This window comes from Trichechus manatus, unplaced genomic scaffold (genome assembly GCF_000243295.1).
Source record: "Trichechus manatus latirostris isolate Lorelei unplaced genomic scaffold, TriManLat1.0 scaffold00088, whole genome shotgun sequence".
Taxonomy (NCBI): domain Eukaryota; kingdom Metazoa; phylum Chordata; class Mammalia; order Sirenia; family Trichechidae; genus Trichechus; species Trichechus manatus.
In genome coordinates, this window is record NW_004444024.1 from 7,396,263 (window position 1) to 7,420,979 (window position 24,717).

Genomic DNA, 24,717 nt, shown 5'->3' on the forward strand with positions numbered 1-24,717 from the left:
ACAACTGAAATTCAATAGCATATTAAAAAAACAAATCATGACCAAGTGGAATCCGTACCAGGTATGCATGGATGGTTCAACATTAGAAATCAATCAATGTAAACCATCACATAAATAAAACAAAGGACAAGAATCTCATGATCATCTCAATTGATGCAGAAAAGACATTTGATGAAGTCCAACACCCATTCCTAACAAAAACTCTCAGCAAAGTAGGAACAGAAGGGAAATTCTTCAACAAAATAAAGGGTACATATACAAAACCAACAGCCAACGTTATTCTCAACAGAGAGAAACTGAAAGCATTCCCCTTGAGAACGGGAACCAGACAAGGATGCCCTTTACCACCACTCTTACTCAATATTGTACTGGAAGTTCTAGCTAGAGCAATAAGGCAAAGAAAGGGAAATAAAGGGCATACAAACTGGTAAGGAAGAAGTAAAACTATACCTATTCGCAGATGACATGATCGTATACATAGAAAATCCCAGAAACTCCACAAGAAAGCTACTAGAACTAACAGAAGAATTCAGCAAAGTGGCAGTGTACAAGATTAACATACAAAAATCAGCTGGATTCCTCTATACTAACAGAAAACTCCAAAACGGATATCAGGAAAACAATACCGTTTACAACAGCCCCCTAAAAGATAAAATACTTAGAAATAAATCTAACTAGGGATGTAAAAAACTTATACGAGGAAAACCAGAAAACACAAATGCAAGAAACCAAAAGATATCTACATAAATGGAAAAACATATCATGCTCATGGCTAAGAAGACTTAACATTGTGAAAGTATCAATACTATCCAAAGCGATCTACAAATATAATGCAACCCTGATCCAAATTCCAACAACATTCTTTAACGAGATGGAAAAACTAATCACCAACTTTATATGGAAAGGGAAGAGGCCCCAGATAAGCAAAGCATCACTGGAAAACAAAGTAGGCAACCTCATACTCCCCGATCTCAGAACCTACTATACAGCCATGGTAGTCAAAACAGCCTGGTACTGACTGGTACAACAACAGACACGCAAACCAAGGGAACAGAATTGAGAACCCAGAAGTAAATCCATCCATCTATGGAGAGCTGATCTTTGACAAAGGGTCAAAGTCCATTAAATGGGGAAGAGAAAGCTTCTTTAACAAATGGTGCTGGCAAAACTGGATTATCCATCTGCAGAAAAATGAAAGACGGCCCGTATCTCATACCACACACAGAAACTAACTCAAAGTGGATCAAAGACCTAAATGTAAAACCTAAAACTATACAGATCATAGAAGAAAAAACAGGGACAATGCTAGGGGCCCTAATATACATCATAAATAGAATACCAAACATAACTAAAAATACGAAAAAAAAAAAAAAAAACCCACAAAATAAGCTAGGTAACTGGGATCTCCTAAAAATTAAAACAGTTAATGCTCATCAAAAGACTTCACCAAAAGAGTAAAAAGAGAACCTACAAATCGGGAAAAAAATTTTGGCTACGACATACCTGACAAGGGTCTAACCTCTAAAATGTATAGAAACCTTCAACACTTCAACAACAAAAGGAATCCAATTAAAAAATGGGCAAAGGACATGAACTAACACTTCACCAAAGAAGACATTCCGGCAGCTAACAAACATGAAGAGACGCTCACGATCATTAGCCACTAGCGAGATGCGAATCAAAACTACAATGAGATATCATCTCACCTCAGCAATAATGGCACCGATCAAAAAAAAACTGAAAACAACAAATGTTGGAGAGGATGTGGGGAGACTGGAACTCATACACTGCTAGTGGGAATGTAAAGTGATACAACCACTACAGAAAATGGTACGGCACTTCCTTAAAAAGCTAGAAATAGAATTACCATATGATCCAGCAATGCCACTCCCAGGTATATATCCTAGAGGAGATAAGAGCCGTAACAAGAACAGACATACGCACAACAATGTTCATTGCAGCGTTATTCACAGTAGCAAAAAGATGGAAACAATCTAAATGCCCATCCATAGATGAATGGATAAACTGTGTTACATACAGACAATGGAATACTATGCAATGATAAAGAATAATGAGGAATCTGCAAAACATCTCACAACATGGATGAGTCTGGAGGACATTATGCTGAGTGAAAGAAGTCAATTACAAAAGGACAACTATTGTATGAGATCGCTGTTACATATATTTGTAAAGGCTGCATGTATATGCATATATATAACAGCACACAGGGGGCACACTTATAGAAACTACTTAGACATTGGGACTGAACTACTGGACTTGAAGGCTAAGGACCATAGTCTCAAGGGACGTCTTGGCCAACTGGCAAAATACAGCTCCTAAAGATGAAGTTCTACATCCCATTCTGGTGAGTAGCATCTGGGATCTTAAAAGCTTGTGAGTGGCCATCTAAGAAGCAACTATTGGTCTCTTCCCACCTGGAGCAAAGGAGAACGAAGAAAACCAAAGACTCAAGGGAGTCATTAGTCCAAAGGACTAACGGCCCACAGGAACCACAGCCTCCACTAACCTGAGACCAGAAGAACTAGATAGTGTCTGGCTACCACTACCGACCACTCTGACTGAGATCACAATAGAAGGTCTCGGTTAGAATGGGTAAAAAATGTAGAACAAGTAGGACGAAATTCAAACCAAAAACAAAGACCAGACTTACTGGTTTGTAAGAGGCTGGAGTAATCTCCGAGACTACTGCCCTAAGACAGCCTTCTAACTTGAAACTGAAGATACTCTCGAAGGCCACCTTTCAACCAAATAATAGATGGGGCTATAAAATAAACAATAACCTGTGAAGAACATGCTCCTTAGAACAATGAACTATGCAAGACCAAAAGGGCAACATCTGCCTAAAACCAAAGATGAGAAGGCAGGAACGGACAGGGAAGCCAGACTAATGGGAACAGGAACACAGGGAGGAAATGGGAAGAGTGCTGACACTTTGCAGGGATTTGTCACGGAAGAACCTGTGTAATAATCACTGACTGGAAAACTAATTTGCTATGTAAACTTTGCTCTAAAGCACAAAAAAAAAAATCTATTGAATCACTGTATGTGCTAGAGAAAATTAAAAAATATATTAAATGCTCATTAAAAAAGAAATACATAGCAAGCATCTAAGATACAACTGCTGGTCTCTACTCATCCAGAGTTAAACAGAAAGAAGGAAACCAAAGACTCAAAGAAGAAACTAGTCTACAGAACCAACAGTCTACACGAAAAATGGCATCACCTACCCTAAGACCAGAAGAACTAGATGGTGCCCAGCTACCACTATCGACCTTGCCAACCAAGGACTCAACAGATGCTCCCTGACAGAAAGGGAAGAAAATGTACATCAAAACTCAAATTCCTAAAAAAGGCCAGACTTACTGAACTGGTAGAGACTAGATGAACCCCCGAGACTACTGCCCTGAGATACACTTTAAACCTGGAACTCAAACCACTCCCAGAGGTCACTTTTCAGCCAAATGACAGATTGGCCCTTAAAATAAATAGTATCAGCTATGAGTACTGTGCTCCTCAAAATAATCATCTACATGAAACCAAATCATTAACATTTACCCTAGACCAAAGATGAGAAGGCTAAGGTGACAGGGAAGCTAGATTAATAGAAACATAACCACCAAAATGGAAATAACAAGAATGCTGATATACTGTGAAGGATGTAACCAATGTTACTGAATAAGATGTACAAAAATTGTTAAACGAGAACCTAATTTCCTGTGTAAACTTTCACCAAAAACACAATAAAACATTAAAAAAAAAAAAAAGGAAATACATCCTCTTCTCACTGCTTGACATGGTTCCAAAGACCAGGTTGTTATGCAAAATTGTTGTTACGCAAAAATGGAGGATGACTACATCATTTCACAACTGCCAAATTACATCATTACTTAACCGCCAAACCACTGATAATCATGGACCAGCCAAGTTGAGATATAACCTTAACCATCACAGTATTACCCTTGTCTCACATCTCAGTGTTCGTTACTCCCAGTACATCGTTAATGAGCAAAATAGTCAGATAGTAGATTTTTTACTATTGTCATAAATGTGAAATGTCGGATAACAAGATAGTCAATACGTGAGGAGAAGCTGTAGATGTATTATAACCTGGTCATATTACATTGTTACTGTTACCTGCCGTTCAGTCAGTCCCTGACTCATGGCAACCCCATGCACAACGGAACTAAATGCTGCCCCATCCTGCGCCAACCCCCACGATGGGTTGCAGATCTGATTGTTGTGATCCATAGGGTTTTCACTGGTTGATCCTTGGAAACAGATCACCAAGCCTCTCTTCCTAGTCTGTCTTAGTCTGGAGGCTTCCACTAACATACACGTGGTGGACACACATGAGATACACTGGCCAGGAGTCAAACCCAGGTCTCCTGCACAGAAGACCACTGAACCACCAATGCTCCCATCATATTATAATGTAGTATCACACACACAGAGACACACACATATTTAAATATACATAGATACATGCATGCATACATATATATTTATACATATCAGTTAACGAACAAATGAGATCTACATGTATAAACATGGATTTGAAAAACATAGTTGCAGAATGTATATGTTACTAACACTAAATTTTTAAACACAAAACAAAACCATATTGCTTATGGGTATACATATATTCAGTAAAAAATATAAAAGCAGAGACAGGAAGGACACATACCACCTTTAGGATAATGATTGGAGACCCAGAGTGTAGGGGATGAAATGGGGTGGGGTACAAAAAAGGATTTAAAAAGTACTGATATAGTTTTATTTCTTTAAAAGTCTAGAGTAATTATGAAAAAAATGTTAGAATTTATGCCAGATATTGAAAATTTTTTTACAACTCTGTGCTTTTCAGTATGTGTGGAATATTTCATAATGAAAAAAACCCACCCAACTCAACATTTAAAGAGATCCCCAAAATATGAAAAAATGCTCAAAGGATTAATAATCTGAAAAATATAATTTTTTTTTAAATCTAATTAAAGTTACCAGTTTTAAAAAACTGTTAATAATTCTCTATATTGGTGACAATGAGATGGAAAAGTACTCTTATACACTACAATTTAAAGTGTAAACTGAAATTAACTTTCTGGAAAGCAATTTGACAATGTTAAGAGCTTTAAAAATGTTCATAATCTTTAATGCAACAGTTCTGCTCATAGGAGTCTATTATAAGGGGTATCCACTCAAATTCTTTTGTTTTTTAACTTTTATTTTTTACAATGTAAGTGATAAAAGTAGAACTAGAAAATAGATAAGCAAAAAGGGAAAAAACCCAAAAATGACCACAATTAACAGTTTAAATAATAGGGCTTTTTCTGTCCTGTTTCTAATGTTACTACATTGCTAAATTATACAAAATACACACGCACTCTGTCAAGTAAAACAACATAAAAGTACACAATTCTAAATAACCAAATAAGTTATGATATTACTAGACCTTCTGGATGCATTTTTAAAAACAAAAATGGTATCGCCCTCTAAACGTTATAACTGAATGAACATCACTTCTAAAATTATAAAAGTAATCCATGCTGGCGTAAAAATAACTGAGTTAGTCTAGATGGAGTCAAAGGAAAAATTAAGTTCCTGCGCCCTTCTCCTAGTCCGTCTCCCACTAGTAACAATTTCTTTTATATCCTCAGGAATCTACGTTAAGGCAATAAACAGAAATGTAATATATTTTTAGATTAGGAAAAAAATACAGCCATCACCATTATTCATCATCTCATGCTAGATAATAGTAGTGGCTGCCATACCTTCAGTCTCTTTAAACCTTCTTAAATTTTCAACAATGGGAATGAACTTTTAAAGTTATTTTTAAAATACTCCCATCTTTCAACAATGACCTGACAGTCAATTTTAAAGAGGTAAAGGGGAGAAAATATGAAGCTCAGAGAATTATAATGAGATGAGCAAAGGCTCATCATGATGGGATGAGCAAATAGCATGTGTAACTTATGAGAGGAGTGGAGTTCCAGGTAGTAGACCTAGATAACTATTAAAATATAAACCAGGATGATCCCATTATCCCACTTACTTAAGTAAGAAAGGATTAATCATAATCCCATTAATTTCAAACAAACACTCATATAGAGTACATGTTTAAAATATCTACCCTGTAAACCTACTGAATCATTATTACCTCGTTTAGGACTTCTAGATTTCTATTTTTCACAAGCTCCCCAGGTATTTCTAATGTGCAGCCAGGTTTGGGAACCACAGCCTAATTCAATTTTTTGGATGAAATCAAGGCTCAGAGAATGAAAATGACATGTCTAGCAAGTTAATGACAGAGTCTTCTTAGTGTGCTTTGACCTTTAACTAGTGTTTATTCAGACCCTACCTCTCTAGCCTTATTTCCTAACATGCACCTCTGCCCAATGCCAATGCCCTACATTACTTACGGGCAATTCACACCAGCATTTGGAATCGACTGAAGAGAGTACTGCTAAGGTTTTGCATTTATGAATAAACAAATGATTTAAATTAAACACAACATATAATACTTAGTTATAAAATCACAGTTGCACTTACAGAGATGAAAAGTGAACTTCATGCCTAACACCTCCTCATTAGGAAGTCTTGCTACACTCCCAAGTCAAAAATGGACTCTTACTTTTCCTTACTGTCTCTTTCAAACTTCGATAGATTTTTATTTATCTTTGGCCTATATCCAAGAGCAAGAATTTGAAATCTTTTAACAAAAATATTTTCAAATAGGTGAGCCAGTCATTATCACTTAATGAGGCAGGGCTTGCCAAAAGTCCTAAATATTACTAAATATTTAGTACTGTGACTCACTAAAAATGGTTATATTATCCAGGCCTTTCTGTGCCATCGGAGAGTCACAGCCTCTGCTGTTGAGGGTATTCTAGGCACCCTCAGGCTTTACTTTGGCCAGGGTGGTCTGGTAGTACATCTTGCCTGCTGTAGTCTCACAGAGAGATTGAGGGCAGTGCACTTCTCCCTTCCCAGATCATCCATCTCCAGTATTCCTCAAAGTCTCTCTACAGAGTTCCCAGGGGGGTGGCTGGTTCCTTCTCTGGCTCCTGCCCTTGGGCATCCGAAGACAGTCCCTTTCCTGAAGCTACCTTCTGCCTAAGGGAAACTGTAGACAGGAGGCCATACTGGGACTCCATATCCAAGGAGGGCTCTCCTGTGTCTCATGGAAAGAAGCGTGGAATCAAAAGTATGTGGCAATATTAAAACCCACTGACGTGTACACTTTAAAATGGAGAATGTTACAGTATGTGAATTATATCTCCATAAAAACAGTGGTTAAAAAACGGTCATATTATATATGAAACCATATTAAAATCCCAATTTGAACAAGCAATAGCTCAACAAGCAAACCCATGAAATTGTTTCTTATACACTATTTTGAAGAAAAGCACATTCATTATTTTTAAAGCTGAAATTGATTAAAAGTATGACAAACGTCCTTATAGCCCCAAAATTATGTACTTCTGTGAAAGACGAACATACTAAACACAATACAGTACATAAACTTATTTAGTTGCACTTACAAATATCAAAAGTTTTTATTTTATGCCTAACTTGTTTCTCAGTAAGAATTCTTACAACCCATGGTTGAATGCTTGGAAAAAAAATTTTTTTTTAAATCTTTCTCCTTTCAGTAACTTCACTAGATTTTTATGAATCTTTGAAAGTATCTTCAACAGAAAAATTTGGGAATCCTGTAACCCAAGGTTTCTCAACCTTGCCACTACTGACACTTTGGATCAGATAATTCTTTGTTGGGGGTGGTGGTGGTGGTGCCATCCTAAGCACTGTAGGATGTTTAGTAGCATCCTGGGCCTCTCCCAGTAGATACCAGTCCCCAACCCTACCCCAGTAATGACAGTCAAAAATGTCATTGCCAAATTGTCCCCTGGGGGACAAAATCATCCTCGGTTGAGAACCACCGCTGTAACAAAGCAAAACAAAAAGGTTCTATCCTAAACACAAAGTATTCTGACCCAACCCTCTGAGGGTGCCAAATATAAATCCTTTTAAAAACAGAATCTAAACAGTTAAACTTAAGAAAACTTAGAAATATAAATCCATAATAACTGAAGAATTCTAAGTGTCAATATATGGAAAATAAAAGCCAGACAAAACAAATGTCCATTATAAGAACTTCATGTGTCAAATTATTTTACTGTGCTGAAATATGGCTTCATAAACCATTATCCAAAGTGGGTCAATGACTTGAATATTACATTGATTAGTTTCAAAGACTGTTTTTTAAAATATAATTTGTACCAAAGAAAACTAAATGTTAAATTATAGCATACATACCTCCAAATTTGGCATTCACCATAACATATAAATGTTCTCGCGGATAAGCATTTAGGTCCCTGGACACAGCATGTAAACTAATGGCGGGGTATTCCAGTGAGAATCCTAATCCAGAGCCATCTAACCAAGACAGGCGGCTGAAAAACATGTTTAAAGTAGATTATTTTAAGAAATTACATCCTAATTTAATATCAGGTTTATAAAGGTTAAGTTCAGCTTGAATACTTCTATGTGAATAAATTCAACCTTACTATTTAGAAATATTTCTAAAATAAGAAAATTTAGCAGTAGGACTGAATTTTCTTTAAGACCATTTCTGATATGACCTCTTTTCCTCTAGCCATAAATTCAAATAGGTTTAAAATGTATTCTTCTCCTAAGTCACAAGTGTATTCCTATGCCTTTTATGCTTATTCTTATCTGGGATGTCTTCAATAAATCCTCTTCATCTGGTTCAGTCTCAGATCCTCCATGAGTCCTCCCTCTAACTACTTCAGTCTATAATGATTTCTTCTTTCTCTAAATTGCACTTATGTTCAGTAAGATACCATTTAGCACTTAACTCTGTGGTAATGAAATTTATATACTCTCTGACAGAATGTCAGCTATCTGACAGCAAAACCTGTCATATTCCTTTTCTTAACATTTTTCAAAACCATTAGCATAGTGCTCAGCAGATAAGTATGCACTACTTAGTAACCAGTGAATTTCTCCACTAGCCTGCATTAAATGATATACACATGAATGGCTGTAATCACATTCCAGAAATTAGAAAGTAACTTATTCTAACAGAATAAATAAATTATTACCTTGAAAGACAGACTTTATGAAGTTTTTTGTTTATTCTGCTGCTTAAGAGAAAGCCAGAGATGAGCAAGACCTAGTTCTCCCTCAAATGTAGCCAAATGCAAATATTTTACTGGTATAACATAGGAAACATATCACCAAAATCAGTATGTTGAGTTTTGAGTCCAAACCTATTGCTGTCAAGTCAATTCCAACTCATAGCGACTGTACAGGGCAGAGGAGAACTGCCCCGCAGGGTTTCCAAGGAGAAGCTGATGCATTCAAACCGCTGACGTTTTGTTTAGCAGCCACAGCTCTTCACCACTGCACCACCAATGCTCCAAGTTTTGAGCAGGGGCTGGCTAACTTTATGGTAATATTTTACCCATCTGGAACTGCACCACTTAGCAGAAGAAAAGTAAGCAAAACATCCTGAAGAAGCCACATAAATATGTTAATGCAATATAGTGGATGCCTGAGACTGGAGGGATGAGGACAGTGGTAGTTCCGTGGTATAATTCTCACCTTCCATGCAGGAGACCTGGGTTTGAGTCCCAGATAATGCACTTCATGTTCATATTCAGCCACCACCTGTCTATCAATGGAGGCTTGTGTGTTGCTATGATGCTGAACAAGTTACAGCGGAGCATCCAGACTAAGATAGACTAGGAAGAAAAGTCTAGTGATCTACTTGTGAAAACAGGCAATAAACACCCTATGGGTCACAGCTGTCTGATGCCCTTGTGGATGGAATCCCTATGAGCTGAGGGCTGACTCCAACGGCAGCTAACAACAAACAAGAGTTGGAGAAGCTTAGGGGGAAAACAGGGAGTTACTGCTAATGGGTATGGAGTTCCTTTTTTGGGGTGACGAAAATATTTAAAATTGACTGTGGTGATGGTTGCACAACTCTGTGAATACACTAAAAACCACTGAATTGTACACTTTAAATGAGTGATTTGTATGGTACATGAATTACCTCAATAAAGCTGTTATTAAAAAAAGACGTTAATGCAATAACACTCCCAATTCTATTTTCTATACAATTCTAACAAGCTTGGCCACCAAATCTCTAACCAAGCAAAAGCAAAAAAGTACAAAAGCAGAATCAGGACTCCCTTGGGCAGGAACAATAACAGTGCAGCAACCTGAGATCATTCACACTCAGTATAAGGGGAGGTTGAATTCGACACCTCAGCCCCCATAGAGGAAATCAATGTCTTACAGCACAATTAACACATGACCCTAGGTTATCAAAAATCATTATCAAAAGCAACTGCAGAATTAGACTGTGGTGATGGTTGTACAACTTTGTAAATATAATAAAATGTATTGACTTGTACATTTTAAAAAGAAGCAAAATCAGGAAAATATGCACTGTCATTTGGAAAGATTTTCATCCAAAATGCTTACTTAAAAAGAAAAAGGAAACCTGAGAGGCTTAAAGTGATAAACCTTTAAGAGCTTAAAGTAATAAAAGCTCTAGAAATGATTTTTCAGAATGACTCATCCCTTACTGGTTCCAGAGAAACAAGATTTTTATTATTGTGATTAGACTGTGTTGTATACTCCTCTACTGTCCACTATCTTCCTTTTAATGTGTAGATGAAAATAGTGTTCATGAAGCAGAAGTATGGCAAGTAAGTTCCTGACTACGGCTGTATTATTTTACACAAATAAACTGCCTTTCCCTCATCTCAAATATCCCCTGGAATTATCACAATTCAGAAAGAAATATTCCAAATTTGGGTGTCAAAAATAATTCCAAGTATCTAGAACCGCAAAACTTTCTTAAATGATTCAAATGAGATATGGAAAAACGGAAATCTAAACATTAAATAAATCAGTGCCCATCAAATTATGGCCTTTACTTTAAAAAGCACGTAACAATTGCTCTGTAGTTCCTTACTGCTGACAGAACACAAATGCCATCTTGGCACAGCACTTCCTATGGAGCTCTCATAATCCTAAACACGGAAATGGATTGTGCCCTCTACAGGACAGAAGTAATTGTACACTTTAAAAGCAACACTTACTCTGATCAATGAAGATTTAGTTACTCCCTTTTCATGTATTTTAGAAAAAAAGCTCTCCAAAGCCAAAATAATAATTAACTATGCCCAGTTCCAAAGAAACCATGAGTCACAAAAAGGAAAGACAAAAATTAGAAAGTCAGTAAACATGTAGAGAAAATTTCTGCTAAACTTTAATGCTTTTGCACAAGTATGATGAGTGTCCCTTATTCCTTGCACAAGGTGAAAAACAGGACAGGAAGAGAACACAGATCTTGAATTTGGGTTGGCGTAATTATTTGTTTTAAAATTAATTTTGGAATGAGATTTTAAAAAAATTACTTCCAAGTCACAGCCGTTTTAATTTACCTATTCTGAATTATTCATGCCTCTGTTCCCTTCCTTATTTGGATAAAAAGTCAACTTCCTATGAAATCTGAGTTTTGAAAATAAGCCTGAGAGGGCTTAACCTACTACTATCTACTTAAACCAAATCTGACTCTGGCCCTCTTTGCTTAAAATCCTAAAATAGCTCCCCCAAAGTCTAAGGGCTATAATCTAGACTTATGAATATGGCTCTCTTCTTTCTCTCCAGCTTTATTATCTATTACCACTCTTTCTGCCTTATTCTCTCAGACTCAAAAACTGCTAGACTCTGTGCGTGCATGTGTATATATATATATATACATATTCTATATATATACACATATATTTACACAAAGATAAACACACACATTCTGACATGCACAATACTGTTTCTCACCTAATTAGAACATTTCCCCGTCTCACCCCTATTCACTTGACTAACTGTTAATCCCCCATGCATCTGTCAGTTTGTCATACTGTGGTGGATTTCATGTTGCTGTGATGCTGGAAGCTATGCCACTGGCATTTCAAATACCAGCAGGGTCACACACGGTGGACAGGTTTCAGCAGAGTTTCCAGACTAAGACAGACTAGGAAAAAGGACCTGGTGGTCTGCTTCTGAAAAAAATGGCCAGCGAAAACCTTATGAACAGCTGTGGAGCACTGTCTGATACAGTGCCAGAAGATGAGCCCCTGAGGTTGGGAAGCACTCAAAATATGACAGGGAAGAGCTGCCTCCTCCAAGTAGAGTCCACCTTAATCATATAGCTGGAGTCAAGCTTTCAGGAACTTCACTTGCTGATGTGGCATGACTCAAAATGAGAAGAAACAGCTGCAAATATCCCTTAATAATCGGAACGTGGATGTACAAAGTATGAATCTAGGAAAATTGGAAATTGTCAAAAATGAAATGGAATCCACGAAGATTGATACCCTAGGCATTAATGAACTAAAATGGGCTAGTATTAGCCATTCTGAATTAGACAATCATATGGTCTACTATGCCAGGAATGACAAACTGAAGAGGAATGGTGTCACATTCATTGTCAAAAACATTTCAAGATCTATCCTGAAGTACACAACACTGTCAGTGATACAATAATATCCATATGCCTACAAGAAAGACCAGTTAATATGATTATCATTCAAATTTACACACCAACCACCAAGGCCAAAGATGAGGAAATTGAAGATTTTTACCAGCTTCTGTAGTTTGAAATTGATCAAACCTGCAACCAAGATGCACTGATAATTACTGGCGATTAGAATGAAAACGTTGGAAACAAAGATGAAGGATATGTAATTAAAATACGGCCTTGGTGATAGAAACAACGCTGGAGATAACATGACAGAATTTTGCGATGTTAACAACTTTTTCATTGTAAATACCTTTTTTCAACAACATAAATCGCAACCATACACGCGGACATCACTGGATGGAAAACACGGAATCAAATCAAAACTACATCCGTGGAAAGAGACAATGGATAAGCTCAATATCATCAGTTAGAACAAGGCCAGGGGCCAACTGTAGAACAGACCATCAATTGCTCTCATGTAAGTTGAAGTTGAAGCTGAAGAAAATTACAGCAAGTCCATGAGAGCCAAAATATGACCTTGAATATATTCCACTTGAATTTAGAGGCCATCTCAGGAATAGATTTGAGGCACTGAACACTAATGACTGAAGACCACATGAGCTGTGGGACGACATCGTATATGAAAAAAGCAAAAGGTCATTAAAAAGACAGGAAAGAAAGAATGGATGTCAGAAGAGACTCTGAAACTTGCTCTTGAATGTCGAGTAGCTAAAGTGAACAGAAGAAATGATGACGTAAGAGCTGAACAGAAGATTTCAAAGGGCTGCTCAACAAGACCAAGTAAAGTATTATAATGAAAGGTGCAAAGACCTGGAGTTAGAAAACCAAAAGGGAAGAACACGCTCACCATTTCTCAAGCTGAGAGAACTGGAGGAAAACTTCAAGCCTTGGGTTGCAATATTGAAGGATTCTATGGGCAAAATACTGAACAAAATAAGAAGCATCAAAAGAAAATGGAAGCTCCCGGACACCCTTTTAACTCAGAACTGAAGCCGCTCTCAAAGTTCACCTTTCTATTAAAAAACAACACACGTGAGGAATGTGCTTCTTAGTTTAATCATGTATATGAGACCAAAAGGGCCACATCTGCCCAAAAGCAATGACAGGAAGGCAAGAAGGGACAGGAAACACAGACGGACGGAAATGAGGAGTCAGAGTGTGGAAAGACAGTGTTGACACATTGTGGGTGTTGACACACTGCAGGGATTGCAACCAATGTCACAAAACAGTTTGTGTATAAATTGTTTAATGAGAAAGTTTCACCTAACGCACAATTAAAAAAAAAAAAAAGATGGAAGGAATACACAGAGTCACTGTACCAAAAAGAACTGGTTGACGGTCAACCATTTAGCATATGCTCAACAACCAATGGTACTGAAAGAGGAAGTCCAACCTGCACTGAAAGCACTGGTGAAAAACAAGGGTCCAGGAATTGACGGAGTACCAGTTGAGATGTTTCAACAAATGGATGCAGTGCTGGAGGTGCTCACTCATCTTTGTCAAGAAATGTGGAAGACAGTTACCTGGCCAACCGACTGGAAGAGATCCATGTTTATGCCTATTCCAAAGAAAGGTGATCCAAAACTTCTCCAGCATGACATACTAATGTTCCTTTAAAAGATATGAATCAAGGCTTTAATACATGCCTAGCTTCTCTGCATAGTATCTCTGTAACTCACAATATTAAGACCAGCAACAGGACCCATTCCATCTGAATTCTGGGAATTTATCAAGTATAAAAATAAAGCAAACCCATTTTAAGACAAAAAAAAAAAAAAAAAAGAAAGGTGATCCAACAGGATGTGGAAATTATCAAACAACATCAGTATCACACACAAGTAAAATTTTGATGGAGATCTTTCAAAAGCAGTGGCAGCAGTACAACGACAGGAAACTGCCCTAAGTACAAGCAGGATTCAGAAGAGGACGTGGAACCAGGGATATCATTGCTGATGTCAAGTGGATCTTGGCTGAAAGCAGAGAGTACCAGAAAGATGTTTACCTGTATTTTACTGACTATGCAAAGGCGTTCAACCATGTGGATCAAAACAAATTATGGATGACACTGCGAAGAATGGGAATCCCAGAACACTTAACTGTGCTCAAGAGGAACCTGTACATAGACCAAGAGGCAGCTGATCAAACAGAATAAGGGGATGCTGGGTGGTTTAAAGTCAGGAAAGGTGTGTGTCGGGGTTGTATCCTTTCACTATACTTATTCAATCTGTATGCTGAGCAAATAATCTGAGAAGCTGGACTATATGAAGAACAAGGCATCAAGATTGGAGAAACACTCATTAACAACCTTGCTTGTTGAAAGTGAAAAGGACTTGAAGCACTTACTGAAGAAGATCAAAGACTACAGTCTTCAGTATAGATTGCACCTCAACATAAAGAAAACTAAAATCTTCACAGCTGGACCAATAAGTAACATCATCATAAATGGAGAAAATACTGAGGTTGTGAATGATTTCATTTTACTTGGATCCATAATCAACGCCCACAGAAGCAGCAGTCAGGAAATCAAATGACATATTGCATTGGGCAAATCTGCTACAAAAGACCTCTTTAAAAAGTGTTAAACAGTACACTAACTAGATGGTAGACAAGAATTATCTTAGGTGAAGGGAAAGACAGCACACACTCCAGGGGAAGTCAGCACAACTGGACTGAACCAAAGCTAAGAAGTTTCCTTAACACTACCAAACACTTCAAGGGACAGAGTAGCAGGGGCAGAGGTCTGGGGACCATGGTTTCAGGGGACATCTAGGTCAACTGGCATAGCAAAGTTTGTTAAGAAAATGTTCTGCATCCCACTTTGGTGAGCAGTGTCTGGGGTCTTAAAAGCTAGCAAGTGGCCATCTAAGATGCATCAACTGGTCCCAACCCACCTGGAGTAAAGGAGAATGAAGAACACCACAGACACAAGGAAAGTATTAGCCCAAGAGACAGAAAGGGCCACATAAACCAGAGACTTCATCAGCCTGAGACCAGAAGAACTAGATGGTACCCGGCTAGCACCAAAGACTGCCCTGACAGGGAACACAACAGAGAGTCCCTGATGGAGCAGGAAAAAAGTGGGGTAGAGAACTCAAATTCTAGTAAAAAGATCAGACTAAACGGTTTGATTGAGACTGGAGGGACCCTGGAAGACATGGCACCCAGACTCTCTGTTAGCCCAAAACTAAAACCATTCCCGAGGCCAATCCTTTGGACAAAGATTAGACTGGACTATGGGACATAAAATGATACTCGTGAAGAGTATGCCTCTTAGCTCAAGTAGATACATGAGACTAAATGGGCAGCTCCTATCCAGAGGCAAGATAAGAAGGCAGAGAGGGTCAGGAGCTGGTTGAATGGACACAGGAAATCTGGGGTGGAAAGGAAGAGTGTGCTGTCACAGTATAGGGAGAACAACAAGGGTCACATAACAATGTATGTATAAATTTTTGTATGAGAGACTAATTTGAATTGTAAACTTTCACTTAAAGCACATTAAAAAAAAAAAAAGTGCTAAAAAGCAAAGATGTCACTTTGAGGACTAAGGTGCACCTGACCTAAGCCATGGTATTTTCAATCGTCTCATATGCATGCAAAAGCTGGATAATGAATAAGGAAGACCAAAGAAGTATTGACACTTTAAACTATGGTGTTGGTGAAGAATACTGAATATTCCATGGACTGCCAAAAGAACAAACAAATCTGTCCTGAAAGAAGTACAGGCAGAATGCTCCTTAGAAGCAAAGATGGCAAGACATTGTCTCACATACTTTGGATATGTTATCAGGAGGGACCAGTCCCTGGAGAAGGACATCATGCTTGGTAAAGTAGAGCGTAAGCAAAAAAGAGGAAGACCCTCAACGAGATAGACTGACATAGTGGCTCCAACAATGGGCTCAAACATAGCATCAATTGTGAGGATGGCACAGAACTGGGCAGTGTTTCATTCTGTTGTACACAGGGATGCTATGAGTTGGAACTGACTCAAAAGCACCTAACAACAATAATCGTTAATCATCATTTGTCACCTCCTCCAGGAAGCCTCCCCAGTTTGTTGTTTCTAATATGTTTCTAATATGAATTGAAAATGCTAGGTGGGAAAGAACAAAAAGGAAGGAGGCTAAGGAGGTGACGCTAACAATAAGTAAAGGGGGATGACAAAGTTGTCCAAGGTACTGGTAATGTTCTATTCTTAACTTGGATAGTGGATACATAAGTGTTGGTTTAATTATAATTCTTTAAACCACACATATGTATCATACTCTTTTTCTGTATGTATATTTGTGGTATGATGGATCACTTTTGTGTGGCCTTTCTTGCCGTGGTCTTATAATTCCCACCCAAGTGATTGGGTAGGGCTGTGCAGATAGGGTAATCGTGGCCCACCAAAGGAAGTGGTCAGTTCTGCCATTCACTGAGCCTGAGCGGAGCCATTCCAGAGGCAGGAGAGGATCCACCACCACCAAGGAAGAAGAGCCAGAGTGTCTTCTGGACCCAGGATCCCTGCACTGAAAAGCTCCTGGAACCAGGAGACAGAGAGAAAAGCAGTGGCAGAGAAATGACAGCAGGAGACGGCGTAGTGGGTTTCCCAGCCCACGAAGCAAGAAAGCTGAGTGTCTTTGGGCAGGAGGCTTGCTGGTGGAGTTGTGTGTCTCTGGGCACTTGCTAGCAGAGCTAAAAGAGTTTTTTAACACTTGGCCCGAGGCGGGGCAGAGGCTGAGGGCCAGAAAAGCATGCCTGCAAGCACAGCTGAGAAGAGGCTGTCCTGGTGGAAAAACTGTACCCTGAGCATTTATGAACCTTAACTGTAATCTGTTACTTCCCATAATCGTGAGTATGGTCTGTGAGTTCTGTGCGGCCACGGCAATGAATTATCGAACTCAGCAGAGAAGTAGAGTGCCATGGGAGGGATGGCTGGTGTCAGAGCCGGTAAAGATGGCAGAGACAGGAGGCATGTCTGACCTCTGCCTCATAGGAATCAGTCCTGGGCTGTTGATCTTGATTCTCCTTCCCCCTTGTGAAGTTAGAGGTCAGACACTGTACTCACACCATTTTTACAATATTTAAAAAAAAAAAAAATTTTTTTTAAAGAAGATATTCGTTAGTGAAGAGTTAACATAACTTTTTTTAAAAAAAAAAACAAAAAACACGAATTATACTTCCTGGGTGTGATTTTTGTTTGTGGTTATACAGGAGAATGTCCTTGTTCTTAGATGATGTATAGTGAAGTATTTACAGGTGAAGTGACAAAATAGCAACAAATTCTCAAAAAGCTCAGAAAAACAAACAGAGAGGAATAAATGTAGCAAATGCTAACAACTTCTTTGAGAAGCATATATGAGAATTAATAACGTGCAAATTTTCTTCAGGTCTGGAATTTTTCAAAGAAAAGCGTAAGACCTTCCAAAAAAAGGAGGTATATTATAGAAAAAAGAGTCAATATACAGAGATGCCATAGACAAACAGGAACTGCATAGAGGCTAGGAATAGATCTGTGCTCACCCTCCATCACGTAAAAGAAACTGCTCTCCCCAAGATCACCAAAGATCTCCTTGTCAATACCCAACAGATGCTTTTCAGATCTTATTATATTTTATTGCTCCTTCCTCTTTTCTTTCTTCAAGTTTCTTCTTCCATGATCCACCTCTTAATATATGTGTTCCCTAAGGTTCTATCCTTGGCCCCCTTCTCTTCTAAGGTATCTATTCCATGAGTATACATCAGCACTTACACTAATGATTTCCAAATCTGTGTCTCTAATACCACTCTCCCAAGATACACACACATATACATTCAACTACTCCTCCACATACATCCAAACCAAACTCATTATCTGTCCCTCATCCCAAATTTGCTTTTCTTCCCATATTTTCTAACTCAGTGGCTGGCCACTCAATGCCTTAATTTCCCTCTAAACCAGGGGTTCTTGACATTTTTTGTGCCCTGGACTGTGTGGTAGGTAGAATTTTGGCTTCCATGACCTTTATTTCCTGGTGTCAAGCCTGTGAATATGTTACATTACATGTCAAAAAAGACCCTGCAGATGCATTTAAAGTGACTAATCAGTTGACATTAAAATAGGGAGATTATCCTGGATTATCTGGGTGGGCCCAATGTAATCACATGAACTCTTAAAATCACAGAACTTCTCTGGCTGTAAACAACAAATATACAGGAGAAGGAGAAGAGATACGAGGGACAGATGAAAGGGAACACATGTGAAGGAAACAGGGGCTTCAGTTCTACAACTGCAAGGAAGTGAATTCTGCAAGAACCTGATGAATTTGGAGGTGGATTTTAACTCCTGAGCATCCAGATAAGCACCCAGTCTGGTTGATACCTTGACTTTAGGCATCTGAGACTAACCATGCTGTGCTAGACTTCTGATCTACAAACTGAGATAATAACTTTGTATTGTTTTAAGCTAAATTTATAGTAATTTCTTACAGCAGCAATAGAAAACTAATACAGACTCTTTGGCAGTCTGATAAAGCCTATGGATCCCTCCTCAGAACAATGTTTTTTAAGTGCATAAAACACATAGAATTACAAAGGAAATCAATTATATTGAAACACTATTATCAAAATACTGCTATAAAAACAAATCTGTCATATAGTTATAAATGTGTTTCTTTGTTACTGCATTAAATAACAAGATCTAGTATCAGGTCTAATAATGACCATATTTTCAAAGCAATGATGAACACAAGCATTATTTCCAGGTATCCACAACAACTCTAATTTGATACAAATATGACTGTGGTTCCTACTGTTGACAAAGTCACAAATAACTGCTAATACTGCTGTGGCTTGCTGCCTACATTTATAATTGAAAGAAATGTTATACTGGTTACAGGTTACCAAAGATAAACATGTTAATTTTTTCCCATCTAAATTCATGGATACCCTGAATTCTAGACACAGATTTCCAAGGGTGAAGAACCCCTGGTCTAAACTGTGAGTTTCACAAAGGCACATTTACCTTGTTCACTCCTCCAGCAGTGAAAGTAATGAGGAACCATCAAATTCCGGCTATGTTTTATGACAGAGACAACAGGATTTTCTCTGGATTGGCTATGTGGGCGTGAAAGAAAGAAACAAGTCAAAAAATGACTCCAAGGTTTTTGATCTGAACAACTGGAAAGAAGACAGTGAACACTGAAGAGGGATCAAGTTTTAGAGAGGAAAACAGGAATTTTGTTCTGGTCATGCTATGGTTTGACATGCCTATTAAACATGGGTAGTTCAGATTTTAAAAATCACATAGAAATTGATTTTCAGAAAACTGCTATAATTAAGCCTGATTTGATGAAAATTCTTTACCAAGCCAATCTTTAATATTTCAGAAAAATATTAAATTTCAGCCAGTTCTAACGAAAATTCTCATCTCTGAGCTAGTCTGGATGTGAATTCAAAGGGAAAAAAAAAAACACTTTTCAGTCAACTGCTCAAGAACCCAACAGATTCTGATAGTAAAGGATATTTTATGTAGTATGTCTGACAGTCATAAGCACTATGGAGAAAAATAAAGCAAGGTAAGGGAGATAAACGGATCTTAGTGATGGGAATGGGAAGCTAATGTATACAGGGTAGTTAAGGAAACACTTCACTGATAAACAAGCTGGCTTTTCAGCAAAGACCTGAAAGAAATACAGAAACAAGTTATGTGGACATATAAGGTAATTTTTCAGAGAGTAAGTGCACAGGTACTAAAACGACAGCATGTTCATTGGAAACTGATCTTGGTGGGAGCACGTATGGCAACTTTGGGGAATAATAAGGAAGTCAATGTGTCTGGAACACAGCAAATAAAGGAGAAAGTAGTAGATGAGGTTAGGGAGGTTGGGGGAGGCAGTAAGATGATGATGGCCCTGTAACCAATTGTCAGGTCTGGTCTTTGGCTTTTACTGTGAGGGCACTCCAACATTTACAGGTCAGGGAGTTAAGGGTGAACCAGTAAAAGAGACTAAGCAGCGGAGCTGCCAGAGAGAATTATAAGTGTCCATCATCTAAATAAGAGGCAGGGACAGGGGATGCGGGATAGAGGGAGAGGGGTTGGATATGTATGGAAATATGGGGCAAGAATATGGGCAATGAAATTAGAAATTTGCAAGAGTCAAATAAAGGGATGAAAAGGAGTGAGGGCCTAGTTGAGTTTGAAAGCATGCAAGTGAACAAAACCCAAGCCTCTTAGCAGATTACCAAAGGAAAAAAAATGATAAACATAGTTTTCTATTTGAATACCACCTTGTGAAAATGGGGGGGGGGAGGGGAGGGTGCCTGGTAGAGTATAACCATCTTTATGGTAAAGGTCAGGCCAAGAAATAACAAAGTTGGTCTAAGCAACTAGGATTTCCATCTTTCTATTTTTTTAAAGGATGAAAGAGTGGCAGGGAGAATGGAAAAGATGGAACTGGACCTGTTTAAGCAAATATAATTTCAGAAGTTCCTTAAATAAAAGTGTGTGTCTATATATAGAGTCCTGTGCCTACCTGGGAAAAGACTACCTGAGTTCTCTAAAGGTCTGCATGTTGCAAACAAAGCCAACTACTAGCCCTAAATTTGCCTTGTATTTGAAGGTTTCTGGGACTTTTGCCTGTTGGTTGACATTTCCCTATTTCTCCCTGCATATACATCCTACTTTCTCTCCAGTTCATCCTTCCTTATAAATAAGTCCTTCTTAAGTCTTTTGGAGTCATTCAACTCCTTAACAATCTAATGTCAGAAACCAGAAAATCAATGCAGTTAAACTCTACATGTAACTTCAGGGATTCAGAGACCCCTTGACGGCCCTACATTTAAACCAAATTAAGAGACCTTGTTCTCTAACCTGCCCTCTCCCTACTGTGATTTTTCTCTACTCTGAACCTCCCCATTCCCCAGCACTATCTGTACCACTCACTTAACTATTAATCATGAACTGCCTTGTTATATTCCTAACATTCTGCTAACTGATTTAACTGTTCACATACTTAATCAAGTAGAAAATAAATTTCTGGGAGCTGGGGGTCGAATCTGACACATCTTTGGGGTCATTTGTCTTAAAAGAAAGCAAGGCTCAAAGTAAACAAATATTCAGCTGAAGACATGTTTATCTGACTGTAAAAGTACATAGTGTTCTAGATGGCCAAAGAAAGGAGAAACCCACTCTAGGGCCCAGAAACGTGAGTCAGATTCCTTCGATTATGACCCCAGCCTGGGGTTGGGGGTGCTTCTCTCCCCACCCACTCCTACAGAAGAAAATCTAAACTCTTTAGACATTCAAAAGCCTCTACAATCTGCTGTGAACCTACATATCCTGCCCAGGACAATCCCTCCTGCACTTGTTCATCGGAAAGGACAGATACATTGGTGATACTAACCCAGGGCCGGGAAACTCAAAACCTTAAGACGAGACCATACCCATGAGTAAAGAGCAACGCACGCGCCAGACCTCTGGTATGTAGGCGGATAGAAAGCACAGTGAAAAAAAATTCCGTCTGAAAGAGAAAGGAATGCTCTGGAGCAGCAGACACAAGAACAATCGAGTCTTCCTCCCAGCACAGGCATCCTCGAGATGATGCAGACCACGCACCGCCCCTCCCAGCAGCCACCGAGGTCGGCGTCTCTCTCCCGCTACTCGGCGCCGCCCGTGCGAGGAAGAAGGGAGCGCGCAAGAGGCCAACGCTCGGGCATAGGGACCCTACCTCTCAGCGATGTAAAGGGTGCCAGTGCCGAGGCCTTTCCCGTCCAACACAGCCTCGGTATCTGGCTGCTGCTGCCGGAGCCCCTCAGCCGGGCCGGGTGGCGGGAAACTTTTGAGGAAGCTCATGGCGCCAGGGAGCATCGAGATACAGGCCTGGAGGCAGCAGACGCGGCTGCAAACCCAGCTCGCCGCGTTCAGCTCCGGAAGCGGTGGCAATCACCCCGGAAGAACAACTTAGCGTGGACGGGAATTTGAGCGCCCTCAACCATAGAGACGAACCATTCTAGGAAAAACGCTCGGATGCCTCCGAAGACCTTGCGGAGTTTGTCACGTGATACTCCTTCCCCTTACTCCCTCCCAATTCTCCGCAATATTTGAGTCTCTTAGGCTTGGAGTAACGAAGTCTTTTGCCCCCTCTTATTTCAAGGTCGGCACAACAACCCTGGGAGAGAGGAAGCGCAAGGAGTATTATTATATCTTTACCACAAAAGAGGAAATGGAGGCCTGAGACATGTAGTTCCTTGTCTGAGGACACACACGGAGCAGAGACCACGCATATCTAGATGTCAGAAGTCTCCTAACTCAGTTCAGGGCTTTCGTCTCCCGCCTCACCCGGGACTGTTCACATCTCAACTTCACACAGCCATGCACGAGACAGCAGTCTAGGTCCTGACACTGCCATATTGTACGAGCGACGCATCCCCACGTGGCAGGTGGGCAAATGAGCACAGAGAGGTAATTAACTCAGGGTGGCTATTGTCAGTAAGGAGATGGGGCGCTGAAGAATAAAAAAAATCCACCAGTCTTCATTACAGCAATAAAAACTTTTAAAATAATCATAGTAGTTAACGAGTGTTATGTGCCACGCACTGTTCTAGGCACGTTACCAATATTATCAGTTCATTTAAGGAGCCCTGGTGGCGCAGTGGTTAAGGCTCCGCTGCTAACCTAAAGTTTGGCAGTTTGAACCCCAGCTGCTCTGAGGGAGAAAAGACCTGGCGATCTGCTCCCTAAAGATTATAGCATAGGAAATCCCACGAGCAGTTCTGCTTTGCCATATAGGGTCGCTGTGAGTCGCGATAGACTCCACGGCACTCTACATTAGTTCATTTCTGTTTAGGACAACTTTATGAAGAAGTTCGTATTGATCCAATTTACATATGAGAAACCTGAGGCATTAAATTCAAGAGTAAGAGTTTGGCCATGAGCGACCTAGTGGAATCCAAGTGAGTCTTTCTATGCTCCATTTTTCTTACCTATAAATTCAATATGATCATACCTATGCCATAGGATTGTTAAGCTGGAGGACCGACGTGGGGAGTCTTATTTTTATCTTGTAAACAGCTAGGGAAGTGTTAGATTCTTAAACTGGAATTAGTTTGTTGGTGGTGAGAAGAATGGGCTGGAGGAGGGAGACACTGAGCAGGGAGGGTATTAAGAAATGTGTCGCCATAGTATAAGTGAGAGAGTGGCAGTAAGGATAGAGATGGGGACCCATTCTAGAGGTACTTCAAAAATTATTTCTAAATTTCCAGTTAGTGATTGAGTGGATGCTAGTTCATATCTCCAATGGAGAATTCAGGAGGAGGTGGAGGTTTTGAGAGTAGCTATCAAATTTAGTTTGGGAAATGGCGAATTTAAGGTTACCCAAAGGACGTTTAGATGTGGCTGGCTACTTAGTGAAACATCCAGCACCTTGCTCAGAAATGGAATCCCCCAAATAACACTGGAAGAAAATTGGCTAACACCAGTATCTGATAATTTCATAGCAAGTTGACCTAGTTTTCATAGTGTTGTTTTTATCCATGGGAAAACATTTTATCCATGCTTTATAACTGAAGAAAAGGGATCTTGGCTACAACAAGGAGGTCTTCGAGCACCTGGTACAGTGCTAGGCTCAAAAGATGCATTCAAGTAAATGTTTGTGAGAGCAAACAGGCATATCACCAAGCATATAAAGAACAAGAGTTGTGCCTTCTGCTTCTCATGTAAATCACTGTGGGTGATACAGGCAGTAGGCACTGAATAAATCTCACATTTTTACAGTCTTAAAAAATGCTTCTTCACCCATTATCTTCTTTGATCCTTAGAGTAATTCTGTGAAGTAGGGAGGGTGGCTGTTGTTATGTCCGTTTTATAGATGAGGAAACTGAGAATCAGAGAAATTAAGTGACCTACTGAATGCTACATTACTAGTACTGAGCTAGAAATTAAATTCCTGCCTTTTTATACAGTCCAAGGTTTTCACTACAAACCACCACCTCTTGGAACTAGACAGGGTTAGAAAGATATTCCTGCTTTTTGGTGATAGTAAGAATTAAGCTTTGTACATATGCATTGTTACTAGATCATAGTCTTGCTACTTTTAAGGCCATATCCTTGAGGGTGAGAGATGGAGTTGAAAGTAGGTGAACTGGTTGAAAGTATGTACAAG

At 39.2% G+C, this 24,717-nt stretch overlaps 1 protein-coding gene across 3 annotated transcripts in view; it reads right to left on the minus strand.

The window, feature by feature from the left end:
* The window catches only part of CLNS1A (chloride nucleotide-sensitive channel 1A), a 33,580-nt gene extending 11,097 nt beyond the window's left edge, over window positions 1–22,483 (minus strand). Inside the window, exons 1-2 of one of the 3 annotated variants that reach the window (XM_004381994.2) lie at window positions 22,285–22,481; window positions 8,335–8,471 (exon numbers count right to left, since the gene is read on the minus strand). In XM_004381994.2, coding sequence (XP_004382051.1) covers window positions 8,335–8,471; window positions 22,285–22,424 — 277 coding nt within the window. In that variant the 5' untranslated portion in view covers window positions 22,425–22,481. Of the gene's footprint in view, window positions 1–8,334; window positions 8,472–9,645; window positions 9,968–22,284 lie in introns of those variants that run through there. The other 2 variants (XM_023736588.1, XM_023736587.1) reach the window with 2 other exon arrangements.
* Between the last annotated feature and the right edge of the window lie 2,234 nt (window positions 22,484–24,717).